Genomic DNA, 20,867 nt, shown 5'->3' with positions numbered 1-20,867 from the left:
AAAGTCCAGCGAACACGACACACTTCTTGTTGTAACTCCGACACTCCTACCCAATAACTTTTGGACTGTAAACAGATGCACACACAGGCAGACAAATTTGTAAGCTATAAAAAACAATAAAAATATCAAATAAAAAATATCAAAGAGTCCTGTACTTATCATGCTCTGTCGACACAAATAAACAGTAATAATGTCCACAATCGTGATTCTTACCTTACCTTAAATGGCATGAATGTTACTTCCAATGTTTTTTTAATAAGAGTGCAGCACAGAATGGAAAAACTAAACTTTAAAACTTTAAGTTGAGGTTTTAAAAAACTTAAAATTCTAAAATAAATTGAGTAAATTGATTTATTTTGTATTATCTCTCCCTTTCGTTGAAAATGTAATATATGAGGCCTTATTTTTCAGTTGCACATCCAAATATTATTCTTGTAAATCAAACTACATTAAACATGTTTCAAACTATTGACCTGGATGCTGAAGCGGCGTCATCCCTGTGATCAGCCGTCTGTGGTGGGTCAGTAGCGGACCTCACTGGGTCTGTGGTCGCTGCCATGCTGCCTGTAAACACAAGCCACGTGACGCTGCCTGTCAGGGGCTTTGCAGCACTGGGGCGATTCACGGCGGAGTTAGAGGAAGTTACTGGGAGCAGCGGCGCTACTATGTAACCTAACGTGAGTCGGACGGCAGAGACGCGGGAGAGAAGTAAGAGTTTATAATGTTTACGCAGACCTGTCTTAATATCCCAAACACAAGCGTTGGAGGGGTTGCGTGTGGGCGTGCTCGCGTAGCAGCTCCAAGGCTACAAACAAACTTGGCATCTAGGGCCTATGCTATTGCGACCTAGCTAGCCTGAATGACAGAGTTAGCATCGAGCTGTGTAACTCAATACCCACATGTTTTATCCAGCATATGTTGACTTCCCCCGCACACGCATCTAACTGCGGAAACACAGCTTCTATTACCGGTGCGAGAATCTTAACTAGTGAGCTGCCCAGTGCAGACTTCTCCCATAAGTTACCGTTAGCATGCTAACATAGCTTCCTGACGCGTTCTGCAGCGGCTTGTTGTTAGCCTCCTTACGTTAGCATGCTAGCTAGCAAACAGCTCATTGGCAAAGCTTGACCACACCTTGTCCGTGTTTTATGTGGATATCGAGATTTATTAAGTGAGATTAAATCAACCTGAAGATAGTTTCGCACCAGTGTGATTGAGATTTAAGGAGCTAATGCTACTGGTTTGAGCAAAGCAGAGTTTTCTGGCCTGTTCCAGTCGTGCTTGTTTTGTTTTTTTAAACATCTCTGATAACTTGTAGATCATTTATCAGTAGTGAACTTTCCTGTTTTTAAATTCAAATCACGTAATGCTGATCAGAAGTAGAACCCACCGGGATCAGAGAAAAGGTCAAAACAAGTCGAAGCTGGAGACGTGGGGTCAACGTTGCAGGCGAGTAAACATGTAGGCTAACTGACAAACAGCTGCTGGAGGAACCCTCGATCATCTGTCGCTCTTTGTGCAACGACTTTTACATTAATTCAATGTTTAGCAAAGCCCTCATTCTAATTGACAGTACACAGCCATTTGTAACTTTGATAGCACTTTGATTACCAGCAGTTATATGTAGAAGTTAACTCCAAATTTTTGGAACCCTGTGGATATTTGTTTACACCCTCCCTGGCTTGTCGCTTGAGCCTAGTCTGATACATTACGTGCAACTAGGATGTTGCACATGATGCATGAGAGCTTCATTCAAGCATTATCAATATCATTTTTGTCGTTTTGCAGGAGGGCAGCAGCATTCATGGATATTGTGGAGACCTTAAACCATCTAATACCCAGTGACCAGTTGGACGACTCCCTGGCTGTAGGTAAGAACTCAGAGTGTGAGGCCAGTAATGAGTTAGGGTCTGGACTCCAGCTGGACGATTCACTGAAGAACATGCTCAGTGACAAGGATCCCATGTTCGGATGTGCCAGCTCCCAGTTCAATCTGCTGGACAACGAGGAGTCTGCTTTTCCGGCTGCCACCTCCACAGGTACGTCAACAGACAATTCTATTTTATTTTACTGACTCCAGTGTTTGATAATATGCCTACTAATATATGCTACTACCATTACTTTACATGGCTACTTCACAATAAAAGCAATTCAGAATAAACTGGATAACCTGGTGAAAGAAGGCACAAGCTTGCTCTTTTATGTATTAAGTGCATACTGTTAGGTGCTGCAGAACACTTGAGGTCAATTCAATTGTGCTGCAATGGTGCTTTTCTTATTTTTAGCCTTTTATTACCCACTATTTAGACAAATGCACACTATCGTCATAAATCTCCCCCATATTGATACACCAGGTGATAATCTACAATTATTTGTTGTTGGCAGGTCCTGATGATGCTTCAGCACCCACAGGTCTCAGCAGTGAAATGACAGTTGAAGAGACCACACCAGTGAAGCGTCCTGTTGGCAGGCCGAAGAAACGTCCACATCATTCAGTACAAGGTAAGTTGGTGCGCGTGCATTTAGATTTCTACTATATGAAATCCTTAAACTAGAGATGTGGTGAGTGACATCATTTTCCATGTTTTGGTTCTTGTTGAAACAGAAAATAGTGATGGCTCACAACCCGCTAACCCATCCAGCAACATCATCACCCGAGGACGACCTGAAAGGAAACCAGCCAACAGGCTAGAGAAGCCGTGTCTGATTGAGAAACGAATTAAAGGCCCAGAACTAAAGAAAGAATTGACTGAAGGAGGACGCATCGACGTAAATAGTCTCGAAGGAAGACGATGGCTGAATCCTACAGTTGTACTGAGACGGTTGACAGTCACAATTGGAGGATTCAAGATTGAGTTGCTTCCAGGACCCTCTTATATACAAGACATTGATACAAGCCAGGCCGTGTGCCTTGAGGGGGACATGTTGCCCGTTGTGGACAAAGGTTTGACCGTTTTGCCGGTTGATGCCGTCAATGTACAGAATCCCACAGCTGAGAGTGTGGCAGAGGTGGATGTGAGTGAGAAGAGCACTGCTGATGATGTAGTCCATGGGCTGGGCCCCTATGTGAATCCCAATGATGTGCAGACCTCCAATGGGACAATAAAAGGGAACCCGTCCACACAAGAGACAAAGCTTGATAATCAGAGTATTCCTGAAGAGCAAAAGCCAATGAGTAATGAAAAAGAAGATATTAATGAGCCACAATGCAACGAGAATGACATTACTACTGTTAGTAAGACTGATGGTAAAGAAAAGGAACTGGATGTGGTGAAAAATCCACTTAAATCTAAAGAAGAACCGACTCCTACCAAGAATAAGGACTTGGTTCCATGTAAACCAAAAACTGTGATAACAGAGAATAAAGTATCACAAAATCCATCGCCATCGAAAATCATCCCAAGAGGTGACCTGCACAAAAATAAACCTCTGAAGGACAAGAAAGAAGTTGTGCCTTTGAAAAGGCCTGCAGAAAACGCCCAAAGTGATCAGGCTTCTAAAGTTCAAAAGACACAAAGCACAGGAGACACTCAAGTGAAGCCAAAACTACCAATTCCCTCTAGCTCAGCATTAAAGAAGAGTCCATCGTCGGGCATCCGTGCTGTTGATCAGCAGCCACCGAGCAAACAAACCCCCGCTCCTACTAAGTCTAAAGTTGAGGCTGCTCAGCCAGTGCACAGTCGTCCAAGCCAGACGTTAAAAACGCCGGAAGACGGAGGACAGGAAAAGCCCAAACTGAAAAAGCCAGAAAAGATCCTTCAAAGACAGAAAAGTAAAAGTTCAAGAAGCACGTCTGTGGAGGAGCCGCAGCTCTTCATCCCAGATAACGCTCCTGTCGTGAAGAAGGAAGTGGCCGAGGAGCAGCCAGCGAACAGTGACACCGTGTGGGATGGAAACAACTGCTGTGGCCTGTGTAAAAAACACCACAATAACACGTAAGTGCAGCTCTTACCTAAATAGAGAGAATTGTTGTACAATAGCCATATTATTGATTGTGACTCAGATTTAATTTTTGCATGTTGTAGATTTAACTCAACAGGGTTAAAGTTGTTTGTTGCAGAACTGTGAACACTGCATTTTTTACTTTTAATCAGCAGAGCATGCAAAATTAGCACAATTACATTAAGAAATTGGAAAACACACCTTTAATAACAGCTGTACTTTGCCTAGGTTCATGGTGGGCTGCGGTCGCTGCGAGGACTGGTTCCATGGTGACTGCGTCGGTCTCGACCTGACAAAAGTACGTGAAATGGAGGAGGAGGACGAGATGTATGTTTGCCTGAAGTGCTGTGACGAAGAGAGCAGGAAGGTGGAGCCTGAGCCCCCGAGCGCACCCAAACCAGAAGTTCCAGCAAAGACCGAGGTCCAGGTCCAGAAGCTGCCTCCCAAACCCAAACCAGAACCAGGATCCTCCCAGAGCCTCACATCTGGGGGAGTCAGACCGGTAAGAAAGGTGAGCACCGACAGCTCTGACAAGTAAAATGTAAATCCTTCACATATAACCAAAAATATAAAAAAATAGTTATATGACTAATGGACTTTTTGCACTTCTCTCTCAAAATAGGATCCTGAGAGAAGACCGTCTGCAGATGCCAGAGATGGAGCTTATAAAACAGGTAAGTTATTACAGAATTATATATAAGATGAAATGAAAGTAATCACGACAGGTTGAAAAATATAATTAGACCTTAGATCTGCCATTTCAAATAAATATGACAAGATTCAGCAGTAAGTAGGCTGAAAACTTTAATCTTATACTACTGGCCAAAAGTTTTTGAAGACACTTGTTATAGCTGTTAAGAACGTTTATCTACCTCAGTGAATCTTCGTTTCTGAAATTAAGGCATTAAGCAATCTAACTAGGGATTTAAGGAACGTAGAATCATTGAATCTCTACATTGTCTACCTTCATTAAGGCGATGAATGTTCTTGTGTTCTTTCTACTACACAAATGTTGCTCTGAAAGATTGTCCCAAAAAACGTTTTGCAATTGCACAGAATTTTTCTAAAGGTCTCACAGGCCTTAGGCACTCTCTGGGTTCTTGAAGGGATTTGAAATTAATCAAAGGTAATTTTAGGTTTAATGTTTTTCATTGATTCTCATTCAGAGGGCTATGATGCGATTACAAGACTGATGCATCTTGGTACATGCAGATTCTTGAACAATTTCTTTTGAGGATTTTAATGTAAATGTAACTTAATATGTAACAGTAACAACCGTAAAGTTTACTGCAGCAAAGTCACCGTGTACGCTCACGATCTCACTGGGAACAAATCTGAAATGTCAGTAAAATCCATGATATTCCTGACATCAAAATACTTTGTGAAGCTTAGTGAGCATGAAGAGTTTAGACATCAGTCAGCATCAGTCCTTCCTCCTGTCCTCTGTCCTCCTCCCTCTGCCATGATTCATAGTCTGCAGGTACTGCTGGTAGAGAGAGGGGGAGGTTTATTGCCATCTAAAATAAACCTGCTACATACAGACAGATTTTCAGTTGGACTGGAGCTGCTTACATTTTAATAAAAACTGGGGGTTATTGAAGGTTTTACCGCTTATGCATGTGTAAATATATTTATATATCATCACTATATACCAACACAACCAGACAATATCGATATAAACTATATTTGTTGTGTCTTCTGGGGCCAAATATAGTGCCAGTGTTAAAATACCGATGAAAAGCAGAGCATATATTGTATTTTTAAAACAACGCCCGGCACATATTTCTCCCAAATCCATTAGAAATCGTCTCACAGCTCAAAGTTTTTTTACTTCAAAAACTCAGCAAAGTTTACAGTGAGTTTAAAACTAGTGAGTGTGGAAGTCATTTTGGGCAAAATAAAATACAAAAGTGTATGTGTAAGGGAGTCTTTTAATAGTTGTGTTGTTTCCATATTGGGAACCCAATACCACCGTCTTGTTGCTGCCTTATATAGTTTAGTCTACCTGCCGGTGTGTTCAGGTTGTGTGAAGGTCATCCACAGCTACATCTAAAAGTGCCAACTGTGCATTTTTTGTTCATTAAGAAAGAAAAGTGTGAAAATCTCATTAGCTGTTATCTAATATCTAAGAGACGATAACGTTTTTCACATCAGCTGTTTTTGAATGTCACATTTTTCTCTCCTAACTCTGCTCCTGGTGGTCGCAGATTCCCCTCACCTGCTCCCCACATCTTTTTATTCTGTCGTCACAGGCGTTTCGCTGAAACAAGAGGCAAAGAGTAAAACTTCGGCTTCAAAGAAACCCGTGTCCGTGGAGGCCATCAGGCGGAGTGTGCGTGATTCTCTGAAAGAAATCCTTACACAGAGGCAAGTATTTCATAAGCTTAAGTAAGAGTAAATAATGAAATTGCCTTCCAATTCCTCAAAAACTGTGACTCTCTGCATTTTTAGGTTGAAGGAGTCCGATCTGAGCATCTCAGTGGAGCGGGCTGTTGAAGTCGCCAAGAAGACAGAGAGAGAGCTTTTTCACTTGTATAAAGATACTGACAACAAATACAAGAACAAGTACAGAAGCTTAATGTTTAACCTCAAAGATACTAAAAACAATGTAAGTACGACTTCAAATCAGGGAAGACACACACATGAAGAGTTTTCTTGGTGTTGTATTACAGTTTTAACATCACTGCATTTTCATTTTGTTTGAATGGTTTTCTTTAGGTCCTCTTTAAGAGAGTCCTCAAAGGGGAAATTTCACCCAGTAACCTAATTCGAATGAGTCCCGAGGAACTGGCCTCGAAAGAATTGGCTGCTTGGCGACAAAGGGAGAACCGACATGTAAGTAATACTAAGAGCTTAGTCTATATTTCTTAATTCATTGCATAAATTCACCATGACAGTTCACGATAATTATGTCACAGAATTTAAGCTCAGCAAGTACGATTAACATTAGTAGATTTGGTGCTTTTATTATTGTTTTCATTATAGATGTTTGTATTCTGACTTTAAGTAGCCATCTAAAAACGAATGATAATGAATTCCTCCTTTACAGACAATTGAGATGATTGAAAAAGATCAAAGAGAGGCAGAGAGACGACCCATCACGAAGATCACACACAAGGGCGAAATTGAAATCGAAAGTCAAGAACCGGAAAAAACGCCTGAGCCTGAAGAGGTAAAGCAACATGTCAATTATTACTCTGCATTATATATATATATATATACACAAGTAAAAGAGGGTGACATGTTTGCCTGAATGTCTTTGTTTCCCTCACTTTTCTCAGATGGAGTCTTCCCCCAAATCAACTGAAGTCTCGACAGACCCTCCAAAACCACCCGAGGACAAAGCAGAGAACACCAAGACTGATAAAGACACTACAGGCCAACACAAGTCTCATTTGTTTGACCTACACTGCAAAATCTGTACAGGTAAACGCCTGACATCAGTAAAAGATCTGCTCTCAGCCATGGAGCTCTTTCTCAATAATCCACTCTCCGTTGTGACACATTTGTCCCTTTTTCCCTCTGTAAGGTCGTATGGCCCCCCCTGTGGAGGAGGCCCCTACCAAAGTGGTCAAGGTCGCCACCACCGTTGTCAGGAGGCAGTCCAGCAAATCAGAAGAGACAAAAAGCACAGCAGGACCCGCACCCGAAGACGACCTGCACCTCACAGCTTTAGAGGAGAGCTTCAGAAGCACCCGGCCAGTTTATGAACCCAGGTATTTTTTCTGACTCTCTGCATGGCTCTTATGTGGAACTCGTTTTTTTGCAAGAGTGCTCCATCGCTGTTCTGTTTGCCACAGGTCGGATCATATAGCTGGAAGAGATGAAGAGACCCTGTTCCTCTCCAGCCTGCAGTCCCTGTGGCGAGGATTCATTCACATGCACTCTGTGGCAAAGCTCGTGACCAAAGCTTTCCCTGTCTCGGGGAATCTGGATAATGCGACTGAGGTAATGTGGACACAGCTGAACATGTTTAAAAGTTTTTGATAGGTGTTTTAAAGGGCTGTCAGTTAATACATTCGATTCCACCTCCCAACAGGACCTGCCAGACAGCATCCAAGTTGGCGGGAGGATAAGTCCACAGATGGTGTGGGACTATTTGGACAAGATTCGGGCAAGTGGAACAAAAGTGAGTTTTGACAGCTTTCCTTTTGAAAATGAAAATAGTACATCTCAGTCATTAAAGGTATATGACACAGGATTTGCCGGTGAGCAGTGAATCAGTTGTTTTCTGATTGTTCTGCAGTGGTTAGGATCAAAAGCACAAATAAACACCTCACTTGTGAAATAAACCTGGGAAGTAGATGACATGGGTTTAAATACGTGGTAAATATTAAAATATACGCTTGATGTTACAGTCTCTGTTGTATCTTTCTGGAACAGCTGCTTCTAACACCTTCAATTGATGTAAACACAAATCAACAGCCGGCACATTTGTAAAGAACGTTATAATCTATTGTGTGCACCTTTTTAATACGTTTGGATATATGCACATGTTGCTGATTAGGTAACACTTCTGACACCACACCATTTTACGTATTGTCCCACCTTCACACTGTGCATGTTGTTATTGGCTGAGGGATATACACCCACTGTCCCAAGGCAGCAGCCCAGAAACATCCCACACACAAAATACAGGCCTCTACACAACCACACACTTCTAGTGGCTCATAGGGGTTGATTTAGAACGAGTCTACACAGGATAATCCTGCAGTCTGTCTTTAAATGCGATCATCCACCAATGCATGTGGTTCATTGTGATCAAGAGCTGAGGTTTACAATCCGACATTTAAAATGGGTTCAGTGTTCAAATCCATTTGATGCATTTAAGAGCTGTTTGATTAAATCAGAGTTCTTGTACACGGGTGGAAGATTTTACTGACACATGCCTTTTTATCTCATTAAAGGAGGTGTGCCTGATTCGCTTCTCCCCCGAGTCGGACGAAGATGAGATCTCCTACACACTCTTGTTTGCCTACTTCAGCAGTCGGAGGCGTTTCGGGGTGGTGTCTAATAACCGGAAACAAGTGAAGGACATGTACATCATTCCCTTGGGTGCCGCTGAGAAAGTTCCACATCAGCTTGTTCCGTTTGATGGGCCAGGTAACCTGATCGCTTGACCAAGTTTCACATGGATGATTAATTCATCTTACTATCTTTTAAACTGAATCAATCTTTTGATTTGACAGGTTTAGAAAACAACCGGCCCAACCTTCTTCTCGGACTCATAATTCGCCAGAGATCAAAAACGGACTTTCTTCCCGTGGACGTGAATGAAACTGGGAGGATTATGCCTGAAATCAAACCCGTCACCGTTTCCGCTCAAGAAACCAGGACAATAGTGGAGGATGAGAAATTGTTTCTCTCTTCATTGACGGCAGTGCATAAAAAGGAGATGGACAAACCACCTAACACTACCGAGGCTGTGGATGAGCCTGTTAAAGAGGCTCTTGAAGAACCATCAGCATCAGAGGAGCCCAACAATCAGGAGCCACAAAGACCACTTCGCTTTCTTCCAGGTGTGCTGCTGGGCTGGGGTGGGGAATTGCCACCCCTGCCAGATTTTGGAGGAAAACCTGCACCGTCAGCAGACGACACCCCTAACATCAAAGCACCTTCAAAAACGGAGGCATCGGCTGGGAACTCCAAAAGTCCAACAGTTGCTGCCCAACGAGAGCGCTTTGTCATCAAGAAGAAAGAGCCTAAAGCTGCTAAAGCTGAACCAGCGCTCTCCAGCCCGACCGATACATCTGCTGCTTACACCTCGTCAGGAAAAGATGCTGCAGCGGTGACCCACACTGCGCCTATCTCTCTGAAAGATAAGCCTACAGATGTACCGACTGAAGCGTTCCTGGCAAGCCTATCAGCGGCTCCAAGCGGGACTGAAACTAGCAGCGCTGCCTCGGCAAACAAAGGCGATGCCGGCCTTTTGTCTGAAACCGTAAAAGGGGCGACTGAAGGGAATTCTTTCTTGCAATCAAAATCCCAAACTGCAACAGATCACACAAATAGCTCAAAAACTCCTTTAAGTGGAATATTGAAGAAGTCCTCAGCTTATTCCAGTGTAAATGAAGATAAAACAACGGTGCTACAAAAGGATAAAGTCAGCCAGCCAGCGACTTCAAGCCCTAAACCTGTTCCAGTGCCGAGCAGCGCTAAGAGGGATCCACTTACAACATTTCACCAAGGATATTTACAGCTTTCACAGGCCAAGAGTAAGCCTGAGGAACAAAAGCAATCTGCTGTTCAATCATGCTCCCTTAAAAAGGAAGATCCTGCCATGTCCCAGAGTGGTGCTGCCGAAACACCAACAGTATACCCTCCTTCAGTACAGGGACCATCTAGAGTACAGGGATCCCCTGCAGCACAGGTACCACCAGCAGCACCAGCTTTCCCAGCATACAACAGTGCAGAAGCACCTCTCCCACTACAACAGCCTCAGGTACCTGGCAGCTACGACTACTCGAGTGGCCCTCCTGATAACACTTTCTCGACACCAAACACCCAGGATCAGATTCACAGTACGACGTGCGATCAGGACAGCACCTCACATGATCCTGGTCCTCAGTCCCAGTACACTGAGAGCTCCTCTACGCTATCTGAGCAACCTCCATCCCTGGCCAAAGACAACAAGCGTCCAGAGGAGCGATACAGCGACCCGTGGGCGAGGCCGCGGACCACAGAGGACAGAGACCACCACGGGCGGCACAGCCACCACAGGGACGCCCATCACGGGAAAAAGAGCCGACACCAAGACCGGGATCGGGAGAAAAAGTCCGATCGCAGCTCGGACGACAAGTACAGGGAGAGGAGCCGGCACCACGGACACTCAGAGGACCGCCACGCTGAGAAGAGGAAAGAGAGGCACCACAGCGACGACTACAGCAGCCGCCACAAGGACAGACACAGACACAGACGGGACTCTGATTATGAGAACGGACGGAGAAGTTCAAAAGACAGTTACTCGTAATTATTATTTTTATTTTAAAGCAGCATAGAGCTAGAAAGACTGTCACAGCTTGTTTGTTTTATCCACCAGCCTGCGGCTTATAAGCCACTTTCTTCATAGCAGTTCCATTTTGCATTATAAAGCCAAAATGAGCCATCATTTAGTCTTCAGACCAAGAAGAACTCAACGGAACATTTTTTCAAATTTTTAACCTTTTACTGTTCGTGTATTAGTCACAATAAGCTGCTGTACTGACTACAGGCGACCGGTTCATGTTGTCATTGTCGTGGCCACATACAACATCTGTGTGTGTGTATGTGGACCATTTGGTGAGAAGTTTAAGTTGAGCATATTTAATGAATGTAACAGAAAACATTTCACTAAGGATTGGCTCAAAACAGCAGCTTTGCTTTTTTCAACTTCATTTATTTGAAATTGCTTAAATATTTTATATACTTACTTTCTATTGAAAAAAGTATGTACATTTTGGCTTGTATAAATTAGAGATGAAGTGTGCCTTTGCACCGTGTGTTTATGTACAGTTCGTAATAAAGCTAATTCTTTTTTTATTGTTGATTATAAAAACGTACGTCTTTGAATCAAAGGTAAAACCCATTTTGTGAGATTGGAGCAGTGAGAAGAAGATCCAGTAGATGGAGGTAATGCACCTGGATGTTGCTTGCCACCCGCAAATAAACCGAACAGAAGAAGTTGCTTTGATTAAGACAGTTTACATACAATCCATTAAAAGCACTATCATACATAACAAATTAGATAACAACTGTACTAAAAAGTGTTTAGAAAACAGTGAAGTATGAACTTTACTTTGAAAAAACTGGAACCTATCTAAGTTTCCCTTTGGGTATTATTAAACACACATACTATGAGCTACATTTTCACTACTATTCATTTCCCTTATAAACATTAAAACCATCACTGTTTTTGAGGAACTGCACTGGCCTGGTGTCTTCAAATATATAAACATTTCTAAGATTTCCTTCAAATCCTTCTGAAAACAGCCCTGAGGTGACGATCGAGACGTTTCTGTGTAACTCGAACCCCCCGAAGTAAATCTGACCAGCGTAGTTTAAGGCCACGTATCGCTCAAACGGGTCCACGTCTTCAAACAGGATCCTCCTACTGTTCAGGAACACCTGGAGGACGGTGCTGTTCAAAGACAGGGAGATGTTGTGCCATCTGTCACAACAGAGGGTTTGATTCCCGAACGTTACCGGGAGGGGGAGTCTCTCCCCGAGGTTGACTGCGATTTTGAGGTGGCCGCTCTCGAGTCCGACTGCCAGGTAGTCGTCGTCTTCGTGCTCGGCTTTCCCCATCCACATGATCAAACCCAGGTTGGAGCTCGCACGGAAGCTGAAAGACACCTGTGTGTTTTTCAAATTTCTCGTCTTGTATCTCGGGTCAGAGTGTTTCACGTACGAGTTTCCCACGAAGTGGAGCACGTCCGTGGATACTTCTGCGTCACAGTACTCTCCTCCCCAGCCTAAGGGGCACATGCAGTGGTAGGCGGTCACATTAGAGGGAGCACACGAGGAGCCGTGTCTGCAGGTGTTGTTAGCACAGCTCACAGACTGGTTGCACACAGAGCCAGTCCATGACGGTGGGCACACGCATGTGAACGAGTGACTTCCTGTCACCCTGCAGTGACCTTCATTCTGGCAGACCTTGTACCCACACGCGGTCCCGTCCCAGTCCCCAACGTTTGCTCCGCTCACTGCTCCCATCTCCGTCAACTCCAGCTCTGCATCGTTGAGTAGAAGTTCTCTCATGCCGCCGGTGAAACCTGTTGGTTCCCCTTCAGTTGCATCAGTGGAAACGAAACTCAAGGTGGAAACTCCACCGACGAAGATGTCTGTAGCAACGTCGAGGGTGGTCATCCCCTCGGTCGCATTCTCCCTCACCTCATTATCGTCCAGACTGAGGAAGCCTCGGTGGCCGACTCGGCCTGCTGTCACCCTGTGCCAGGTCCGGCCGCTCCAGTCCACTTTGTTGACAGACTGCAGGACGCGGGGGCCGTCACCCAGATTGTATCTCAGCTGGACGAAGCCGGATTTCAAGGAGAGGCAGAAGAAGTCTCCTGGAGGAGGAAAATACACAAGAAATAGGTCCGAAGAAAAGTCAGATTCAAAATAATTTCTTAATATGAGAAACAGAATTTATTTTCTCTGTTTCCTGTATGAATCACTTCAAGACCAGATTCGTCCTGGGATGTCCAGGTTGGGAACAACTGCACGGAAGGTACAATTAAAAGCCTCTAACTGATACTTCAATTTGATATACTCACATTTCAAATAACAGAGATGGTTCAGGTATTTATTACATTTTGAAATTCTAATGTCTACCCTTACATACTGGTTATAACCTACTGGTAGTACTAAGATTATACCAATATGCCCAAACACCTCTTTTCAGGAACTTTGTAGTCTGAAACTGAGCGAGTTTAAGGATATTGTTATTGCTAAGTATTATGGAGGGTGCTCAAAATTAATATTTCATCACCTACTTAAGTGAGGAAATTTGTAGAGTTAAATTTCTGCCTATTTCTTTTGTTATATTGCTGAAAGAAAGATTTGCTCATAAAATATGAATCATGAGGGATAAGAATAAGATAAAAATCCTGGTCCTGGTCCTCAAATAGTATTTTGTTGAATGATGTCAAGTTGAATAACGAATGAATACGTCCTCACCAGCTCTGGCACTGAGGTGCTGTGCAGTATACACAAGGATGCCATCCGGTGACAAAGGCTGGAACTGCAGCTGCAGAGCCGTCCTGTGTCTGACACCCATGGGGGGGAATGACATCCACGAGGACAGGTTGCCGCTGAAGAATGGATCGCTGATGGTCACGGCTGAACGGGCAGAACATTACGGCGGTTAAATAATTGAGCGGCGAGGCTCTTGTCTTATTTACATAAATAAATAACATATGCAGCATAATGATACAGTATGGGGTGGGGGGGGTGTTCGGCGGCTGGAAACCTTTCTCGCAGTAGAGCCCCGCTGTCCCCAGGGGGCACTGGCAGGTGTATCCGTTTGGGAGAGGGATGCAGGTGGAGCCGCGGGCGCACAGAGGGGGGGGGCTGTGCTCCACATCGCACACAGACACGGTCTCAGAACAGAGAGCGCCCTTCCATCCAAATGGGCACTGGCAACTGCAGACGCACACAGGCAGACGCTGTGAAGGACTTGTAAACACTGTTGTGTCCTATGCTTTACATGCACTGTGTACCTGACCATCGCAAGGTTATTGCAGTCTAGTCCCAACACTGAAACATACACACCATGTAGACTTGTTCAGTGCATCCCACACTGCAACAAGGCCCTCGTGTGTTTATTTATGACAGGAATTGTGATGAAAAATCTGAAAATGAACCATGTTTTGTTTTCATCCAACTTACTACACAGACGAGCCCGAGTCCACACATGTCCCCCCGTTCCTGCAGTGAATGTGAACGCATGGCGTGACTCCACACTGTCCCACACTGCGCCCGAAGGCTGGATGTCCCGCAGGCTGTCCCAGTGCCTGGAACTTTCTGTCTGTTCTTGTGCGAAACAGCACATCAAAAATGCAGCCTGCGAAAGAGACACAAACACACATGCACACACTGACGGCCAATAGACAGAGGATTATCAGAGAAACAGCACACAGGAAAATGTGATTCGATTCTGTTTTCTGATTCCAGATCAAATATGACCAACACAGAGGGAAACACTTCTCATGATGCCTGCAATGTTTGAAATGGATCAGAGTGTTGTTCATGGGCCCACATAAGGTTTTGTATCAAGGATATAAATATACAATTTATCGAATAAGTCTCAACATCTTTATTAGATGTGAAATCTTGAATTTGATGGAATAAAGTCTCAGTTCACAGCCGAGATTTCAGAGGGTTTTACATCTGAGTACCCCCCCCCCCGTCATCATGCATCTCCCTCTTCTTATTTGCTTTTTTCTTTTCTTTCATAATTCAATTTTATCAAGACAATATTTGCTTTGGCCTGTACCTGCGGAGGAGCACGGGGTCCTTCTATAAATACGAGTACAAGCCTCACAGTCATCTGCACATGCAGACTCCCTTCTCTCCGCTGCATTAGTCATTGGCATAAACAGGATGCAGGGGAAATGTCATGCTCACTCATGAATATTCATGAATATTCATCTACTTGGCAGACTCAAGTGATGCTTCGCGCTGCTGCGAGAAACTTAGACCGTTGGAAAAGCAAAGCAGATTTATAAGAAAGATTTGCAAAAGCGGGTTTATTTTTGTTTTAGCTGCACAAACCAAACCAAGGAACCCACATTATAAGCAAAATGCGGCATAAATGTTTTTGCAGAAATATTTTCTTGCAAAACTTTCAAGAAGTTTCAGTCAGAATAATATTTTCTGATGATTTCCTACGACAAATACTTTAAATAGTCAAGTCAAACAAATGCAAACTTCCCGATGTCTTGTTATTTGATCAACAGGCTCAATAGAGTCGCTGCTTCTTTTTTTCCCCTCCAGCAGCCACAGCTCCTCGTCTGCCACCTTTCCACAGGGGAGAGTGGATCTGTTGATAACTGGGAGTGAAGTGCATTATCAGTGTGTTCACTGGCAGCCATCATGATTAGGGCTTGAGGAAGGTCACACAGATCTGATTAGACGCTCATGAGTTCTCATTACACCCCGAGCAGAAAGGTTATGGTTCCACCGGTGTTGCCCGGGCTCAGGTAGTGCTTACCAAAGACAGCAGACTGTGGCTGCATGATGCGGCGTGGGGCAAGTGAACGCTTCCCCACGGCTGATCTGATTTTATTTGAGGATTTATTTGATGCGTGGGGGAATGAATTTTGTGATGACAAATAAGCAAATTCAAAAAAATCCCTCCGGTGTCCAAAACCTAAAAAGCTCTTGTCCACCTCAAATGGATCTGCCACGACATTTATTATAACAAGCTTCATTGCTATAGTGCAGAGGCTGCTGAATATGGTTATGATGATATTCATAGCTGTTGTCATCATTACGGTTACGGCAATTTTGCTCCACAGCTCGGCACATTAGCGAGGCACAATGAATGCTCTCCAGAATACATCCCTACACCTGAGAGAGAGCACAAACGATGCTGCTGATGACAAAGATTATTTGTGTGGCTCCCCGGTTCAAGCAACTTATCAGCAAGTTGGGAGTGGATTTGCAGCCGACACACACCTGTGCCGGGTGTGAATCCATTAAAGGGCGCAGATACAATCAACCTCGGAGCTCTGCTCTGGCCTCATACACAGTTCGAGCCTGTAACTTCCTTTTCATTACACACCTTCCCCTCTGCTCACAAAGAGACAGAGATCCTGAGAGAAACTCCGAGCCCGAGGGCTCAGCGGCGCCAGGGCCGTAATGAAGCCGTAGTCAGTCTTACCCTGAAAGCTGTGACGGAACCTGGAGCCAAGTGGCAGCAGTTCAGGGGTGTACTCATTATATCCACCTACAAAGAGCCGGTTGAAAACATTGAGGCCCACCAGGGGTCCGGGAGACGCCGCCGTCCTGTTCCTTTGACCATTAACCTGAGAGAGACAGAAAAAACGTCAGTAAGGAAACTGGAGCCTTGCATCTGAAGGCGTCAGTGTGGGAGCACAATTTTTTATTTTTTAATTCTGCCAATCTTGACATAATGTATGACCTTGGATAGCTGAGCTATTCAGTCAGTGCACACCTATCAGCCTCAGTAGCTATGACAGTTTAGTTCCACGCTCTCGCCTCTGGACAGACTCAACTCTTTGAGGCGCAGCGTCCCCGGGGATCTCGGCCCTGCAGGGAACTCGGCAGCATCTCACCGCTCCTGCGGATTTCTCTCCAAACTTACATTAAGCGAACATCCTGCTGTAACTGACCACTGGAACAAAACGATGTGTTGGTACAAGGAAACCTGAGGTGGTCCGAGGAAACATCGACTCAATATAAGAGCATATACCAACCAACAGCAGGAGACAGGATACATAGTGTTTCTGTGCATATATACATGCAGTATTCAGATGTTGTATTCTGTGGTAATGGTACTTTATATATACTATATACTGTACACTAACAAATATGAGATAATGTTCCTCATCAGATTGTTTAATTTGAAATATTCCAAAAGGCATGTAGAGGTAGTTGAACCTTAATATTAGTTTTTCTTTGAATTCTAATTAATCTGTTATAAGCGTAGTTACTTAAATTGTTTCCCCCATACAAATTACACTTTTCCAATCATCCAATCACCTTCAGCCATCCTGTTTTCTTGGACCTCCCAAATATGACTGTGTGAATGTTGACCCGCATGTTCAGTCGATCACTGACTATCGTGGCTACACCTGATCCCAGGTTGAATCGATGCACAACTCGTCCGCTTCGTAGTCCCAGCACAAAGAAGTCGTCACCATCATCTCCTGCAGAACACAAGAGAGGTTCGCCATCAGTACAGCAGACTCAAAACATATCATATATAATATTTAAACTCTATTTGAAAGGACAAGGGGGTCTCATAAACATGAATAGAAAATGTAAAATACATCGGCAGCAATGTTACACATACAACAAATACACAAATACAGGTAGCTCGCACACCCTCAGCCACCTACACACCCAGGCCTCAGCTACTGGACAACAGAAAATGATTTAAAGAAAAAGTTAATAAAAAAGCTACACATGTTGTTTTGAGACGTGAAAAGAAAGACCACCCGAAGCAACGTAGAGCGGTAATGGATCTGGAAAAAGAGTTTTGTATCAAGGATCCAGGATATCTTTATTGTACCCGATGGGCAAGTTGTAGTGTGGACAACAGCATCCACACAAACCTCGAGCTGAACAAAAGAGATGGACGATAAAATAACCTAGAAACGTAGAAAAAACCTAAAGCACAGACGAAACTGCAGGATCTCAATAAGTGGTAGCTGGGGCAAGTTAATCTATTTGTCCGGCACATAGTCAAACTGTATCTACGGCCACAGAGAAACAGCTCAAACCAACTAGACAAGGGATGGTTATAGGGTTAGGTTCAGGGTCCTCGTACTAACTAGCTTTGTATTTTAATGACCTACATCAGATTTCCAGCTGAACACCATGAAAAACAAACTCAATCAAAAAAAAACACATCCTACAAAATGCAAATAACATTTGAATCCAAACACATCCTTTCACCGAAATGTGAAATTCACGATTTCCATACGAGTTATTATATATTTTGCCTCCTTTGTTTAATTTGGTGTAACTTGCCTTTAATAAATGAACTCGGCTTCCATCCATGTTGTCGGCGATCAAAGATGCAACTTCATTAAACCAATTACCACGTTAGCGTTCGTATTCCATCTATTCTATATTGTTCCTTTGAATTTCGCACCATTACCAACAGCGCTGCTCCCTCTCCTGACAAGTGTTTCATTATTCATATTGCTCTTGTTTTGTTTTTGCCTCCGCCATGATGAATTGTACTCTCCCGGGAGAACAAATGCAGGAGGATCCACAAGATTGTTCTTTTTTTTTCCTCCTTTGCTTTCTTTCCCTGCTCCTCCTTTTGATGAAATACGCCGATAACAATGACACGGCGGTTACCTGCTACCAAATCTGACCCTGCAGAAAGAGGAGATCCTAATTTAAAGTGATGGCTGCTGACAGCATCAGAGCGCACCGGCACCTCAAAGTCTGTTTAAGGCAATTAGCTCCCACACTTTGGAGATGCCTTGCGCTCGCATGTTTATTTTATCTGTGCGAAGGCAACACCGGCCTCTTTTGAAAGTCAAGAACAAGAAATGATTTAATTCTAGAAAAACTCAGTATTCATTTCTCCAGATCCTCGGGGAACCCTCTTGATTAGAGGATCTCCGAGGAGAGTGCAAATCTATTAGGTAGCACATTACCATCCACAGCGGGTGAGCACCTCTCAAAGCGGCAATTGCATTTCTTTTCAAAACCCTTAATGGAGTTTGACACCTGAAATCCAACTAAGGAGATGTTCCAAAGTTGCTTCCCGCTCCCCCCCGTCTTTTCATCTGACCGTAAGAATTATTCTAAATTGCTGCGCAGGTGCACGGGGCTGAGCTGACCTTGTCCTTTATGCCCAGCGAACAGGATCAGATTGTCTTTCACGGCAGATGAGTTGTTGGCGAGCGTGAACTTCAGCTTGAACTCGTAGAAGAAGCTGAGGCTCGGGACGGAGGAGTAGGCCACGAAGGAGGTGTAGCCAAACTCGTCGCTTCCGCTGAACCGGGCTCGAGTCACGTTGATGGCTGTGAACAGGACACAGATTTCAACACAGTCCAGGAAAAGAAAAATCACATTTGTGTTAGAAAGGGAAGCAGTAGCTCTGATTCATCATTCATTTCACATGTTGCCAAAAGATGGCACTATTGCTACACAACACTTACAAGGGGGGGTAAGTGACTTATTTTTTTTCTCCCTCTGAATGCTGTTAGATGATGACCTGTTTTCAAATACTATCACCTCTTCACTCCTTTTCTATTTTCATTAGTCGCTGTTTAGGAAGGGTTCTGGCGAGCGGGCGCTGCTTCAGACCCAGTGATCACACGGGTAGAACCATAATCCCTGCGACTCATTTGCACTCTCAAGTTTACTTATTCAGAACGCGTGGCTGATTCAATAATGCTCTCTCATGTATTTCATCCAGGCAAACCCCATCCTCTTGATTTTACACTGGGGACTCAATGTAAATTCATTCATTCATTCAATCTGCACGAGGCAATTTTGAATTCATTCAACATTACATTCCTCTGTGTCAGCGTGTTCTGTGTGTTTTTTGTGTGAGTAAAGATTGAAACACACAACCGCCCGTCTTCACTGCAAAGACACCTCGCATACTCTGCTGCAGCCCCAGGCGGTGTCTAAGAGGGGCTCAGCCCCCCCTCTGCGACTGCCCTCAGCTCTGTTTGGCTGCTAAATTATTAATAAAGCTTGGAAATGCTCCTGTTGTCCTTTCGAGTCTGGCAGAGCTGTATTTGTCTATTGTTTCAATGGATGAGATGAGATTATTTGAGAAGCTGTGCTGTGTGTGAAGTGATCACATCCACGATGACCCTTTAGCCCCTGTAATATCTGCTTCTCCCACCTGCTCAGACCAGATATGAAAACGTGAGCCATCATTAGAAAATTAAATGACCTTGAATGTGTTCATGATGGAATATTTACTCTAACACTGAGCCTATTGTACAAACTCATTATCTGAGCTGACATAAATGGATTTCAGAGGAATTCATAAAAAAACATTTTACATATATGATGTAAAACAATATATAAATAATTATCGCAATATAATTTGATCAACAGCAATACAACAAAGGTTTGATATATATAAATATATTGTTTATACTGTACAATGTACAAACACAGTGGGGAGCAATAACAGAATATTGATCTACCTCAGATTTGTGAAATGTTTTTCTGTTTATCAAGTGTTTGTGATTCTCTGAAAAACTTGACATTTATACCGATATTTAACGATATTGTATTGTATGACATTAACATTTTTATTTTGGACCTCATATGTTATCTATCATTTATCATTTTAATAATATTTATTATCTGTCTTACTTCACATGATGGAATAGGTGGACAAAGTAACATCTATTGAAATCCAATAAAACAGCTCTGTTGTAATCCCTACCTTTGTGAGACATGTTGTGGAATGTCTTTACATGTTTGAGGCCACAGTTTGTAAGGATGCTATAGTAAGTAGCATTATATTGTAAAGTTTTCTCACTGTGTTGTAGTATATGGGACAGTAACACAGGGAACGACATATGAATACTAAAAACCTTAAAGCTCCATATTTTCGTAAATGATGGTGCATGCAGCCTGAAACCTTGAGCCAAGTTGATTTAACAATCAATAACTCACAGCACGTATGAGGAGATTGGATATACTGTATGACACAAGGTAAATATAGTGGCTTCGGCAGCCTTGTGCATATGGCATCAGCAGAAATCAAACAG

At 43.5% G+C, this 20,867-nt stretch overlaps 2 protein-coding genes across 5 annotated transcripts in view; one reads left to right on the top strand and one right to left on the bottom strand.

Annotated features, from left to right (window-relative positions):
* Positions 1–570: 570 nt before the first annotated feature.
* On the top strand, positions 571–11,461 carry phf3 (PHD finger protein 3). 4 transcript variants are annotated; one of them, XM_053436055.1, is made up of 16 exons: positions 571–708; positions 1,789–2,039; positions 2,386–2,502; positions 2,606–3,935; positions 4,171–4,444; positions 4,565–4,616; positions 6,195–6,309; positions 6,394–6,550; positions 6,661–6,777; positions 6,992–7,114; positions 7,224–7,368; positions 7,472–7,658; positions 7,743–7,890; positions 7,982–8,071; positions 8,850–9,045; positions 9,132–11,461. In XM_053436055.1, exons 2-16 carry the CDS (start codon positions 1,805–1,807, stop codon positions 10,910–10,912), a joined length of 5,067 nt encoding a protein of 1,688 aa, XP_053292030.1. In that variant the 5' UTR covers positions 571–708; positions 1,789–1,804; the 3' UTR covers positions 10,913–11,461. The 4 variants fall into 4 exon arrangements, with proteins under 4 accessions (XP_053292030.1, XP_053292028.1, XP_053292029.1 ...); XM_053436053.1 differs by having other exon boundaries at positions 6,150–6,309; XM_053436054.1 differs by having other exon boundaries at positions 4,171–4,453.
* The window catches only part of eys (eyes shut homolog), a 159,696-nt gene continuing 150,214 nt past the window's right edge, over positions 11,386–20,867 (bottom strand). The window contains exons 43-49 of the mRNA XM_053436051.1: positions 18,966–19,148; positions 17,146–17,312; positions 16,304–16,448; positions 14,308–14,482; positions 13,889–14,061; positions 13,597–13,758; positions 11,386–12,986 (exon numbers count right to left, since the gene is read on the bottom strand). Coding sequence (XP_053292026.1) covers positions 11,794–12,986; positions 13,597–13,758; positions 13,889–14,061; positions 14,308–14,482; positions 16,304–16,448; positions 17,146–17,312; positions 18,966–19,148 — 2,198 coding nt within the window. The 3' untranslated portion in view covers positions 11,386–11,793. The remainder of the gene's footprint in view (positions 12,987–13,596; positions 13,759–13,888; positions 14,062–14,307; positions 14,483–16,303; positions 16,449–17,145; positions 17,313–18,965; positions 19,149–20,867) is intronic.

Source organism: Pleuronectes platessa, chromosome 12, assembly GCF_947347685.1.
Source record: "Pleuronectes platessa chromosome 12, fPlePla1.1, whole genome shotgun sequence".
Classification (NCBI taxonomy): Eukaryota; Metazoa; Chordata; class Actinopteri; order Pleuronectiformes; family Pleuronectidae; genus Pleuronectes; species Pleuronectes platessa.
Note: the sequence above shows the minus strand (reverse complement) of the source record. Positions and strands in the feature narration are given on the sequence as shown.